The sequence below is a fragment of the Protomyctophum bolini genome (assembly GCF_963924005.1).
Source record: "Protomyctophum bolini genome assembly, chromosome: 5".
NCBI lineage: Eukaryota > Metazoa > Chordata > Actinopteri > Myctophiformes > Myctophidae > Protomyctophum > Protomyctophum bolini.
In genome coordinates, this window is record NC_137866.1 from 19,426,982 (window position 1) to 19,440,207 (window position 13,226).

The window sequence follows — 13,226 nt, forward strand, 5'->3', positions numbered from 1 at the left end:
TTATCCTCACAAAAGACCTCCATATATCCACTCTCATACTGAAGCACATCCATGAACAAGTGGGCCATGGCGGAAGGAACCATGTTCTCTCCAGATTGCGGAGAAAATATTGGATCACTAGTGCCAACGCAGCTACAAGAAAGATCCTGTCTGACTGTGTGTTCTGCAGACGCCACAGAGGAAAGTTGGGTGAGCAGAAGATGTCCGACTTGCCATTAGAGCGCATCGTTGCTGATCTTCCTCCATTTACCAACGTTGGAGTTGACTACTTTGGCCCAATTGAGATCAAGAGGGGGCGTTCGTTTGAAAAACGCTATGGTGTCATTTTCACCTGTATGGCATGTAGAGCAGTCCATTTGGAAGTTGCTTACTCATTGGATACAGATTCCTGTATAAATGCTATACGCAGGTTTGTTTGCAGAAGAGGACCAATCTCTCATCTAAGGTCTGACAATGGAACGAATTTTGTTGGTGCCAACAGAGAGTTAAAGGAATCGCTGGCGGCTTTAAATCAAAGCAAAATTCAGTCTGCATTCCTGGAGGAAGGAATTCAATGGAGCTTCAACCCACCAACGGCATCTCACCATGGAGGTGCATGGGAGCGCATCATACGGATGATTCGACAAATACTAACATCAGTTCTAAACCAGCAAACCTTGAATGACGAGGGATTTCAAACTGTGCTATGTGAAATCGAAGCCATTCTTAATGATCGCCCCATAACAAAGTTGTCTGGAGATCCCAATGACTTGGAAGCTCTCACTCCCAATCACATTCTCACCATGAAAAGGATGCCAATTCTTCCACCAGGATTGTTTGAGAAGTCTGACCTTTACCTCAAAAGGAAATGGAGACAGGTTCAGTACATCTCTGACCTTTTCTGGAAGCGCTGGCTCAGGGAGTATTTACCCTTGCTACAAGAGCGACAGAAGTGGAGCAAGGAGAGGAGAAGTCTTGTGTCTGGAGACATAGTGCTGATCGCGGACGCGACAGCACCACGTGGTTCCTGGCTGCTGGGAAGAATTTTGGAAACATATCCTGACAGGAAAGGATTAGTGCGTTCTGCAAGGGTAAAAACCAAAACCAGCACACTGGACAGACCAGTAACCAAGCTGTGCTTGATCCACGAAGCAGAGGGTTTGAGTGTTGTATGAATTATTGACTCCCTTTGTTATTTATTTGAATTGAATTGCTCACGGCATCCTGCCTTTCCCAATTAGGGGCCGGTGTGTTGGAGCCAAAATGCTTTTTTGTTTATTTGTTTTGTTTATTTACAATTAATGATGAAGTTAACGATGTCTCTCTGTACGATGACGTCATGATGATTGTTGTCTTGGAAACGCTCAAGTACCTGTCCCTCTGATGGCACTCAGGTGCGACAGGGGAAGACAAGACAGTTTTCGACCGTGCGTGGTCATTATAGTTTCAGTGCGTTTGTTTGTTTAACAGTTTCAGTTTATTTACAAATGTTACTACTGCTGAGTATACAATAAATGGATTGACATATCGAAAGAAAGACAAACATCTGGGCATTGAATTAATCACACTACTGCACGCGTCAAACATGTACAACCCTGTTGCCCTGCTGTAAAGCCTAGTTTGAGGCTCTACACAACATATGAACAATAACCAAACAAGATCAGATGCAGCAACACAATAAACAAAGTGGGGCAACAAAAAAGAAACAGGGAAAACTATAAGGGAGGGAGGCTGTGCTATAGGCCTATGCACAAAATGAAACCACGTGAGCAAGCAAGGAGACTACAGGATCTACAGTATGGTAAGTAAGTTGTGTGTGAGTTTGTGTAGTGCACACATTTCACATGGGTTTGGATTAGGTTTGGTGGTTGTTTTGGTTTTCTTTATTTGATGTCTGTGTTAACACTTATAGCCCGCTAGCATGTATTGAAAAATTAGGATCTAATTCACGCCAGCATTTTTTGAAAAGCCATTGACATTCAGCTATTATGAACCCGGCCTAGATAGCGACCCTATTCGAATATCCAGCAGAAATAGCAGCGAACACGAACATGCACATGTACGTGTGCCTATAATAATACCCTTTTGTCACGCACACATGCGACACCTACACTACGTATCCTGTGCATGCGCAAATTACATTATGATCAGGTGTGAAATCTCTTGAGGGACTTTCCAAAAGCATGTGCATGTCATGTCATAGGCTATATGTTGCCTAAGCAACGCACGTACAGTATCAGTGACCACCACAACTCCATTGGGAAAGTATGTGACACATCAAACATTGGTTTTGAGCATCAAAGCATGCATGACAGCGATGTGTTCAGTGCACTACAGTGCATTAACCTTCACACTAATCACACACACGTACGCACAGGTTTGAAGTACATGTACATACACCCACATACTTATTATTATCTCTACTGAAAGCACATTTCACCCCAGTAACGGTAAGAATACCGCCACATGGGAATTAAGTGCTTCCATTTGAAATCTTTAGTGACATTTAGACACTATTATCCAGAGACATTTACCACAAGAACCAACACAAAACAAGGTTTGCTCCTCAGATTGCCACCCTTACAAGCTACCGACATTGAGAAGGTCATCTGCATTGTGCCCAGAATCGTTGCTTTCAGAAGAGATATGAGGACATTTATATTTATTCATTTTTCGCGATAAGGACTCCTTGGAGACCATTGTTGCTGAAGCATAACTTCCACTGCCAAGAGTAAATAATTATTTATTTAGTGCCAGCAATTTTACCTTTGTCCGTACCTTAGTCACAGAATAATTATGTGCACCACAATCAATCCCTTGACCGTTGAAAAATACAGTGCCGTTTGCTGGGCATTTGCGCATAAAAATGTATAGAGTCAAGAAGAATAATGATACAGAGCAGAGATAAACCCACGTGAACAAATCCTATTGAATGGGAGTGAATGGGTGATGTGTTTATTGAATGGGAGTGAATGGGTGATGTGTTTTATTGAATGGGAGTGAATGGGTGATGTGTTTATTGAATGGGAGTGAATGGGTGATGTGTTTATCCTATTGAATGGGAGTGAATGGGTGATGTGTTTTATTGAATGGGAGTGAATGGGTGATGTGTTTATCCTATTGAATGGGAGTGAATGGGTGATGTGTTTATCCTATTGAATGGGAGTGAATGGGTGATGTGTTTTATTGAATGGGAGTGAATGGGTGATGTGTTTTATTGAATGGGAGTGAATGGGTGATGTGTTTTATTGAATGGGAGTGAATGGGTGATGTCATGTGTTTTATCCTATTGAATGGGAGTGAATGGGTGATGTGTTTTAAATTAAATCCTATTGAATGGGAGTGAATGAGTGATGTGTTTTAAATTAAATCCTATTGAATGGGAGTGAATGGGTGATGTGTTTTAGCGATCACATAATTTCCTAGTGCCTGATTTCAAGTACAGTCCCACGGTGAGTCGGTGACTCATGTTCCGTGGTTTAAGTCAGAAAATCTCATAATTGGCACGCACCACTTGCACTGTCCAAAGAGGCCTGAAGACTGTTTAGGCAAGTGCAAAAAAAACACACTGATATATACATTTCTGGTGCAAGAAATTGAACATCCAATCAGAATATCCTTTTCAGTGTAGCCTTCTCATCCTCAATCAACACAATTAAACAGAATACAACCACTTAATTCCCATTTCATACTTCGTTGTATAATGATGTTGCACAAAAATACAAGATCTACTGCAGGCTCACAACGTGTCATGGAATGCATTCATTGTGAGCTTGAAAATGAACCACTTAACTAACTACAATCATTTTTGTTCAATTGTTTGAAAGTATTTTGCCAAAAGGAATGTCAGGAGAACTGGGAACAGCACCACATAGCACAATGTCATGTGTACAACATTCAACAACAACATAAATACTTGCGTATGTGTATGAAATATACATTTTAAAATGCATCATTCATTGAGAAGAATTGCTCTATCTCAACATCTTCTCTTTATCTCACGCTCCGTCCTCTCTTCCATAATAAAAAATACACTTTTCTCTCTTTCACAATTTTCTTTTTCACCATAATCTTCCTCTCTTTCCCTTCCACTCTGATATACCATCTGTCATTCCTCGCCCTCCTTAAACCACCTATAACTTTCCCTCCCATCCCATTTCCATCCTCTCTCTCTCTCCTCTTCAGAGTCAACAAACACTACTATTATCCTCCTCTCTCCTCCCCCCCTTGTCTTTCTTTTCATGTCTTCTTTCTCACCTCTCTCTTCCATCTCTCTCCCTTTGTAGAGGAATAAATGGCAACAGGGCACTTGCCCTAGCCTCAAAGATCTTTCTTGCAAAGTTTGAAATATGTAATTTAGATAGCATATTATGTATAGACATATAGCATTCTAGCGTATACTTATAGTTTCATTGTACAAATATTCTACTAGTCCCAGTTTCAATGTATTGATTTATAAACAGTATGCAGGCAAATGGTTTGGGATACTTGGACAGTGGTTTATATGAGTTGAGTTGCTTAAAGTAACTTTGACTATCAACTTTATCTGACTATAGTGACTTTGTCTGTCTAGTATTGTTTCACTGGGAAAACAGAAAGCAGGGTCTCAGCAGCATGTGGTGTCTGTTACAATGGCAAAAGAGCTTGTGGGCAGTTCTCCCTCTCCTTTTATACTGGTTGGTGATTTTATACTGGCCCAGGTGTGTCACAATCTCCACGACACGCCTCCAATCTCTATACTGCCACTCCCACCATCCATCATCAGCACTGGAAAACACAGTGGATTATACACAGACCAAAACACCACTAGGGCCACATAGGACCATACACAGAGCTCAAGCAGTTTTATGATACCATAGAAAATGTGTATAATTATTTTGGCCACAGCATTAAACGGTGGGCCATGCTGACAGGCATAATTTCCCCAGACGATTCATCTCACCTAAGCATCACGTTGAAGCGATTATGACCTATACCTCAAGCTTCACACTCCAATACAAATGAAACTATTTGAATAAAGGTTGTACACATCAGTGAAATTAACCTCTGGGAAAATCCGGTCGTTTTAATGCATCCCTCAACAACCTTAATCCGGTCGGACCAATGCTATGTCGAACCAAAGGCTGCCTCCCGGGACGTTCTTGTGACCGGTGCCCATGTGTTGGTTCCCACAGCACAAGTTTGCTGGCTGGCAGCTCCTGGTGTCTTTGGCAGTGTCATGTAAGTCTCATTCTCCTGGCTGCTATTTTGTCGCTCACCCTGAATATTCCAGCATACAGACTCTCATTGGTAAAATGTGTACTCTTGTTGATGTTGTGCACTGCACGTATCATCTAGAGCCTTCTGCAGAGTTGGCTTCAGGGCAGTGCCGGTTCTAGGCCTTTTGAGGCCCTAGGCAACATATTTTACAGAGCCCCCCCCCCCCTCCTGCTTTGCCACGCCGAATAAAAATTGTAAATTTGCCATGAAAATGCTTCAATCTGGTGCACTTTGAGATCAAAATTAAGAAGCTAGGTGGGGGCCACATATGTTTATAAACAAATCACAAATGTTTATGAACAAATCACAAATGTTTATAAACAAATCCCAAATGTTTATAAACAAATACCAAAATGTTTATAAACAAATCCCAAATCCCATGAGACTTGGTCCTACCCCCCCGACCATGAGACTTACTACAGGTCAACTGGTAGTGGTCCTACCCCCCCCATGAGACTTACAAATCCCAAATGTTTATAAACAAATCCCAAATGTTTGTAAACAAATCCCAAATGTTTATAAACAAATCCCAAAATGTTTATAAACAAATCACAAATGTTTATAAACAAATCACAAATGTTTATAAACAAATACCAAAATGTTTATAAACCAATCCCAAATCCCTTGGTCCTACCCCCCCGACCATGAGACTTACTACAGGTCAACTGGTAGTGGTCCTACCCCTCCCATGAGACTTGCAAATCCCAAATGTTTATAAACAAATCCCAAATGTTTGTAAACAAATCCCAAATGTTTATAAACAAATCCCAAAATGTTTATAAACAAATCACAAATGTTTATAAACAAATCACAAATGTTTATAAACAAATACCAAAATGTTTATAAACAAATCCCAAATCCCTTGGTCCTACCCCCCCGACCATGAGACTTACTACAGGTCAACTGGTAGTGGTCCTACCCCCCCCATGAGACTTACAAATACCAAATGTTTATAAACAAATCCCAAATGTTTGTAAATAAATCCCAAATGTTTATAAACAAATCCCAAAATGTTTATAAATAAATCACAAATGTTTATAAACAAATCACAAATGTTTATAAACAAATACCAAAATGTATAAAAACAAATCCCAAATCCCTTGGTCCTACCCCCCCGACGGGTCCAGCATGCACTGCCATATAGGAGAACAGATTCTACTGTCGCATAGAAGAAGATACAAATACAGCTTTTGTATTGAGTTGTGCTTGAAATGTACTGTAATTCTGCAAACTGTTAATGAATACTTAAATCAATCAATCAATCAATCAAAAGAGCACTTTTCAATGTATCTTTCTTTAGCCTCACTAATGCTCATTATTAAGATGCCACAATTTCGCTCTGTATGTCATTGGTGGGCTGTGGGAGGGGGCAGAAACCTGCCTACCAATGGCATCATCAATGGAGATTCTATGTTGGAACTGCAGCGTCTCTCTTCCCGGAAAGTTACCATGCTGAAATAGAAGCCATTGTTCTTGCATAAAAATAAAAGGTTTGAAATGTTGTTTGAAATGACCAAAACTATCCACCGATGATGGCACTGGCAGGCATGCAGGCAATTTTTTTATCAGTTATAAACTTATATGTCATTTTTTAGATTTTAGATTTTTTTGAAATCGTTATCTTCAAAATGTAAGCCTTGCCGAGCCATGATGTCCATATAGCCGGTCTCAGCTGGTCTTATTATATTTTATATATTATAATGAAAATTATACTTAAACATTTTTAAATATGTTCATTTTTTAAATATGTTGAATATGAACCAAAAGTATATAGGCTACCCAGTTTGGAGTACACACACACACACACACACACACACACACACACACACACACACACACACACACACACACACACACACACACACACACACACACACACACACAGTGACACATGCACACACACGTTTAAGCGCACTTCCAGGGTGGGATGACGTCAGCCGCAGTAGTTCTCGACTTCTCGTTCCACGAAGAGGAGACTGACAGAAAGCTGGGGAGAGGATGAAAGAAGAAGAGCACATTTCGAGCGCGGTAAGTAAGGACAAGAAAGACACCAGCATGTTCTTTGTATCTGTCATGCAAGTATCTTTGTCCCTCCATATATAGGCCTATATAGTTATCCCCCTCTAGAGACAACGTTTAATGATGTTAATGTAAACTCGATGTAAAGGAGTCATATTAAGTTCAAGTTTTAATAGAGAAATCGTGATTCTTTAAATATTATCTATGTGTAGCCTACAAATACATAGCCGTACCCATTTGTGGACATGAGTGTGTTTTTGTATTTAATTAAAGAGGCAATTCGATTTCAAATTGATATGCAATATAGAGTTTCATTGTGCGTTTGAGGTTTGCGCCCTATCTCCAATTATAAACCATTGACTTTTAATAATAAAAAAATAAAAATAAAATACAGCCTTGACTTGAAAACGCACTCCATCTCAGTCAGAAAGTTTATTTTTCATTAATTTTGCCCCATCTCTCTGCTTCTTCATAGACTGTGTGATGCGCAACCCGTGCGTAAAACGGTGGCACCGTCTCTCACCATCCAGCGTGAAGGCTCAGAATGCCTTCAAACCAAGCACCTGCGTCCCTAGATGACTCTCAGTTCTACTTTAGACATAAACATTCCTGGAAAACAACGGGAGAGTGAGAGAGCGAGACGAGAGGCGGTAGAGGAACTGAAAAACAAAAACAAATGGAGACTAATGAGGATGCATACGCCGTAGGCTACTCCTGTCAGTCACAGCATGACAACCCATGTTGAACCATAACGTCTAACCCCGTCTGCTAAGGACTCTGTGAAGTGCTGATTACTAGGCTACTGGAAGTCTGCGGAACAGATATAGGCTAACATGGAAAACGTGTCCATCCCCGCTGGCTCTCCGCCGGTGTGCAACGACTCCGTGGACTTTAACAGCACAGACCCGAACTGCATCCCGCCACCAGAGTTTTACTTTTACGCGGACCTGTACGTCATTCTACCGGTCATCTACTCGGTCATCTGCGCCGCGGGACTGACGGGCAACACCGCTGTGATCTATGTCATCCTCAAGGCGCCCAAGATGAAAACGGTGACGAACATGTTCATCCTGAACTTGGCCATAGCGGACGATTTGTTCACCTTGGTGCTGCCAATAAACATCGCCGAGCACTTGCTCAATTACTGGCCCTTTGGGGATGTCCTGTGTAAAATCATCCTCAGCATAGACCACTACAACATCTTCTCCAGCATCTATTTCCTCACGGTCATGAGCGTGGACCGCTACCTGGTCGTGTTGGCCACGGTGCGCTCCAAGCGCATGCCCTACCGCACCTACAGGGCGGCCAAGATCGTGTCCCTGTGCGTGTGGGCGCTGGTCATCCTCATCGTCATGCCCTTCACCGTGTTCGCCGGCGTCTACATCAGCCCGGACGACACGGAGAGGAAGAGCTGCGTGCTGAGCTTCCCCAGCCCCGAGAGCACGTGGTTCAAAGCCAGCCGGATCTACACTCTCATCCTGGGCTTCGCCATCCCCGTGTCCACGATCTGCATCCTGTACACCATGATGCTCTACAAGCTGAGGAACATGAACCTCAACAGCAACGGCAAGGCGCTGGACAAGGCCAAGAAGAAGGTGACCATGTGTAAAGTAACTAAGTACATGTACTCGACTTAAGTGCTGTACTTAAATTCTTATATGTGTAGGCCTACATTACTATATAGTATTTCCCATAATGCAATACTATAGGGAGTATAGGCTACTTTTACTTCTACTCCACTACATCTCAGAGGCAATTATTGTCCTTTTAACCTGCTCCACTACAATGATTTGAAAACTTTAGTTACTATAGTAATTTGTATATTTGTATTATTATTACAAAACATACATTAACCACTTCAGTATACATTTTGCCCATTTGAAAATAGCAGATCTACAAGCTCATGCACAGTATACGTTGTAATGTGACACACTAGAGCTTGTAGATCTGCTATTTTCAAAAGTTAGAAAACTTGAAATGGGACATTCTAGAGTACTTTGTATCGGCTTATACATTTTCAATTCTGGACTTTTACTTGTAACGTATTTCTATATTGTAGTATTTATACTTTTCCTTAACCCATTCTGTACGGGAACCCCTTTTGGTGTTTTAACTATTGAAAAACAGCAGATCTACAAGCTCATAGCGCGCCACCGAGTGGCGCACTACGAGCTTGTAGGTCTGCTATTTTAACATAATTATATATATTCTTTCAGAAGACCTTTTTTAATTTATTTCGACGTCAGACATTTGACAAGGTTTTTCCCATGATGCACTGAAGGTGACCGTGATGGTGTTCATCGTGCTGGCCGTGTGCCTGTTCTGCTGGACGCCGTTCCACCTCAGCACCATCGTGGCGCTGACCACGGACCTGCGCACCACGCCGCTCCTCATCGGCATCTCCTACTTCATCACCAGCCTGAGCTACGCCAACTCCTGCCTCAACCCGTTCCTCTACGCCTTCCTGGACGACAGCTTCAGGAAAGCCTTCAAGAAGATGCTCGAATGCAGACCGGCGTGAATGGACTGATGAACATGCACTGCAGCCACAAAGACCTGTTGACACTATATAGGCCTAGATACTGAAGATGGAAGGCAGACGGGCCTGGATGGGCCATGCAGGCTGCCTGCACCTCAGACAGTTTTTGTTTGTTTGTTTGTTTGTTTGTTAAGGGGCGTCAGCCCCTCCTATATGGCCAGCTTTGTGTGTTTGTGTGTACCCCATGGTGATGATTCGATTGACTGAGCAATGTACGTATTGAGGATAAAAAGTGAGGACAGAAAAGTGAGGACGCCACAAGTGATCAGACGGATTGGCCTCGAGGATAAAATCACACCGTGTGACCTGAGTGGTGCAACTCCCCTCTCCCGCCCCCCCTCTCTCTCATTCTCTCTCTCTCTCTTTCATTAGCAGGCAACAGTGCAGCACTATCTCTCTCTCTGTGTGTTTCTGGCACAACAGCGCCCCTACTGGTACTCATAGTCATACTAGTGCTCATAGTCACATAGGTGAACACGGACATTGCTGTTCCTTGGAGTGGTTGCACCACTCAAAAAGTGACAACAGTAAACTGAGGACGCCAAATGTGATTGGCCGGAATGTGATGATGTATGATGACAAGAGCGCCCCTCACTCACACGGGTGTGATTGTTTTCAAACTAGAAGCCAAAATGTAAATTTGATCACTCTGGGAGTCATGCTGCGTTCACACTGGCAGATGCAAAAGATACAAAGATACAAAGCTACACACAGTGTATTTGTAGCTTTGCTGGAGTTGAAACCAGCTCAACCTTTTTGTAGCTTTGTAGCTGTTGTAGCTTTTGCAGCAGCTACAAACATCGGATGTACTTTGCATCTTTGTATCTTCATATCGCTGGCTTCCATTGACAAAACGGTAGACTATAGTCTTTGCATCTGCCCGAGTGCCCGTGTGAACGCAGCATGAGGAATGATCGAATGGACCACAACTCCATTGGGAAAGTATGTGACACATCAAACATTGGTTTTGAGCATCAAAGCATGCATGAGCGATGTGTTCAGTGCATTACAGTGCATTAACCTTCACACTAATCACACACACGTACGCACGCACGCACAGGTTTGAAGTACATGTACATACACACACACATACTTATTATTATCTCTACTGAAAGCACATTTCACCCCAGTAACGGTAAGAATACCGCCACATGGGAATTAAGTGCTTCCATTTGAAATCTTTAGTGACATTTAGACACTATTATCCAGAGACATTTACCACAAGAACCAACACAAAACAAGGTTTGCTCCTCAGATTGCCACCCTTACAAGCTACCGACATTGAGAAGGTCATCTGCATTGTGCCCAGAATCGTTGCTTTCAGAAGAGATATGAGGACATTTATATTTATTCATTTTTCGCGATAAGGACTCCTTGGAGACCATTGTTGCTGAAGCATAACTTCCACTGCCAAGAGTAAATAATTATTTATTTAGTGCCAGCAATTTTACCTTTGTCCGTACCTTAGTCACAGAATAATTATGTGCACCACAATCAATCCCTTGACCGTTGAAAAATACAGTGCCGTTTGCTGGGCATTTGCGCATAAAAATGTCAAGAAGAATAATGATACAGAGCAGAGATAAACCCACGTGAACAAATCCTATTGAATGGGAGTGAATGGGTGATGTGTTTATTGAATGGGAGTGAATGGGTGATGTGTTTTATTGAATGGGAGTGAATGGGTGATGTGTTTATTGAATGGGAGTGAATGGGTGATGTGTTTATCCTATTGAATGGGAGTGAATGGGTGATGTGTTTTATTGAATGGGAGTGAATGGGTGATGTGTTTATCCTATTGAATGGGAGTGAATGGGTGATGTGTTTATCCTATTGAATGGGAGTGAATGGGTGATGTGTTTTATTGAATGGGAGTGAATGGGTGATGTGTTTTATTGAATGGGAGTGAATGGGTGATGTGTTTTATTGAATGGGAGTGAATGGGTGATGTCATGTGTTTTATCCTATTGAATGGGAGTGAATGGGTGATGTGTTTTAAATTAAATCCTATTGAATGGGAGTGAATGGGTGATGTGTTTTAAATTAAATCCTATTGAATGGGAGTGAATGGGTGATGTGTTTTAGCGATCACATAATTTCCTAGTGCCTGATTTCAAGTACAGTCCCACGGTGAGTCTGTGACTCATGTTCCGTGGTTTAAGTCAGAAAATCTCATAATTGGCACGCACCACTTGCACTGTCCAAAGAGGCCTGAAGACTGTTTAGGCAAGTGCAAAAAAAACACACTGATATATACATTTCTGGTGCAAGAAATTGAACATCCAATCAGAATATCCTTTTCAGTGTAGCCTTCTCATCCTCAATCAACACAATTAAACAGAATACAACCACTTAATTCCCATTTCATACTTCGTTGTATAATGATGTTGCACAAAAATACAAGATCTACTGCAGGCTCACAACGTGTCATGGAATGCATTCATTGTGAGCTTGAAAATGAACCACTTAACTAACTACAATCATTTTTGTTCAATTGTTTGAAAGTATTTTGCCAAAAGGAATGTCAGGAGAACTGGGAACAGCACCACATAGCACAATGTCATGTGTACAACATTCAACAACAACATAAATACTTGCGTATGTGTATGAAATATACATTTTAAAATGCATCATTCATTGAGAAGAATTGCTCTATCTCAACATCTTCTCTTTATCTCACGCTCCGTCCTCTCTTCCATAATAAAAAATACACTTTTCTCTCTTTCACAATTTTCTTTTTCACCATAATCTTCCTCTCTTTCCCTTCCACTCTGATATACCATCTGTCATTCCTCGCCCTCCTTAAACCACCTATAACTTTCCCTCCCATCCCATTTCCATCCTCTCTCTCTCTCTCCTCTTCAGAGTCAACAAACACTACTATTATCCTCCTCTCTCCTCCCCCCCTTGTCTTTCTTTTCATGTCTTCTTTCTCACCTCTCTCTTCCATCTCTCTCCCTTTGTAGAGGAATAAATGGCAACAGGGCACTTGCCCTAGCCTCAAAGATCTTTCTTGCAAAGTTTGAAATATGTAATTTAGATAGCATATTATGTATAGACATATAGCATTCTAGCGTATACTTATAGTTTCATTGTACAAATATTCTACTAGTCCCAGTTTCAATGTATTGATTTATAAACAGTATGCAGGCAAATGGTTTGGGATACTTGGACAGTGGTTTATATGAGTTGAGTTGCTTAAAGTAACTTTGACTATCAACTTTATCTGACTATAGTGACTTTGTCTGGCTTGTGGGCAGTTCTCCCTCTCCTTTTATACTGGTTGGTGATTTTATACTGGCCCAGGTGTGTCACAATCTCCACGACACGCCTCCAATCTCTATACTGCCACTCCCACCATCCATCATCAGCACTGGAAAACACAGTGGATTATACACAGACCAAAACACCACTAGGGCCACATAGGACC

General features: G+C 41.7%; 1 protein-coding gene across 1 annotated transcript; it reads left to right on the forward strand.

The window, feature by feature from the left end:
• Positions 1-8,090: 8,090 nt before the first annotated feature.
• On the forward strand, positions 8,091-9,778 carry LOC308315713 (neuropeptides B/W receptor type 2-like; the record flags this gene model as incomplete). Its single annotated transcript, XM_080763830.1, has 2 exons — positions 8,091-8,852; positions 9,539-9,778. The coding sequence occupies 2 exons, from the start codon at positions 8,091-8,093 to the stop codon at positions 9,776-9,778; spliced, it is 1,002 nt and encodes a 333-aa protein (XP_080619956.1).
• Between the last annotated feature and the right edge of the window lie 3,448 nt (positions 9,779-13,226).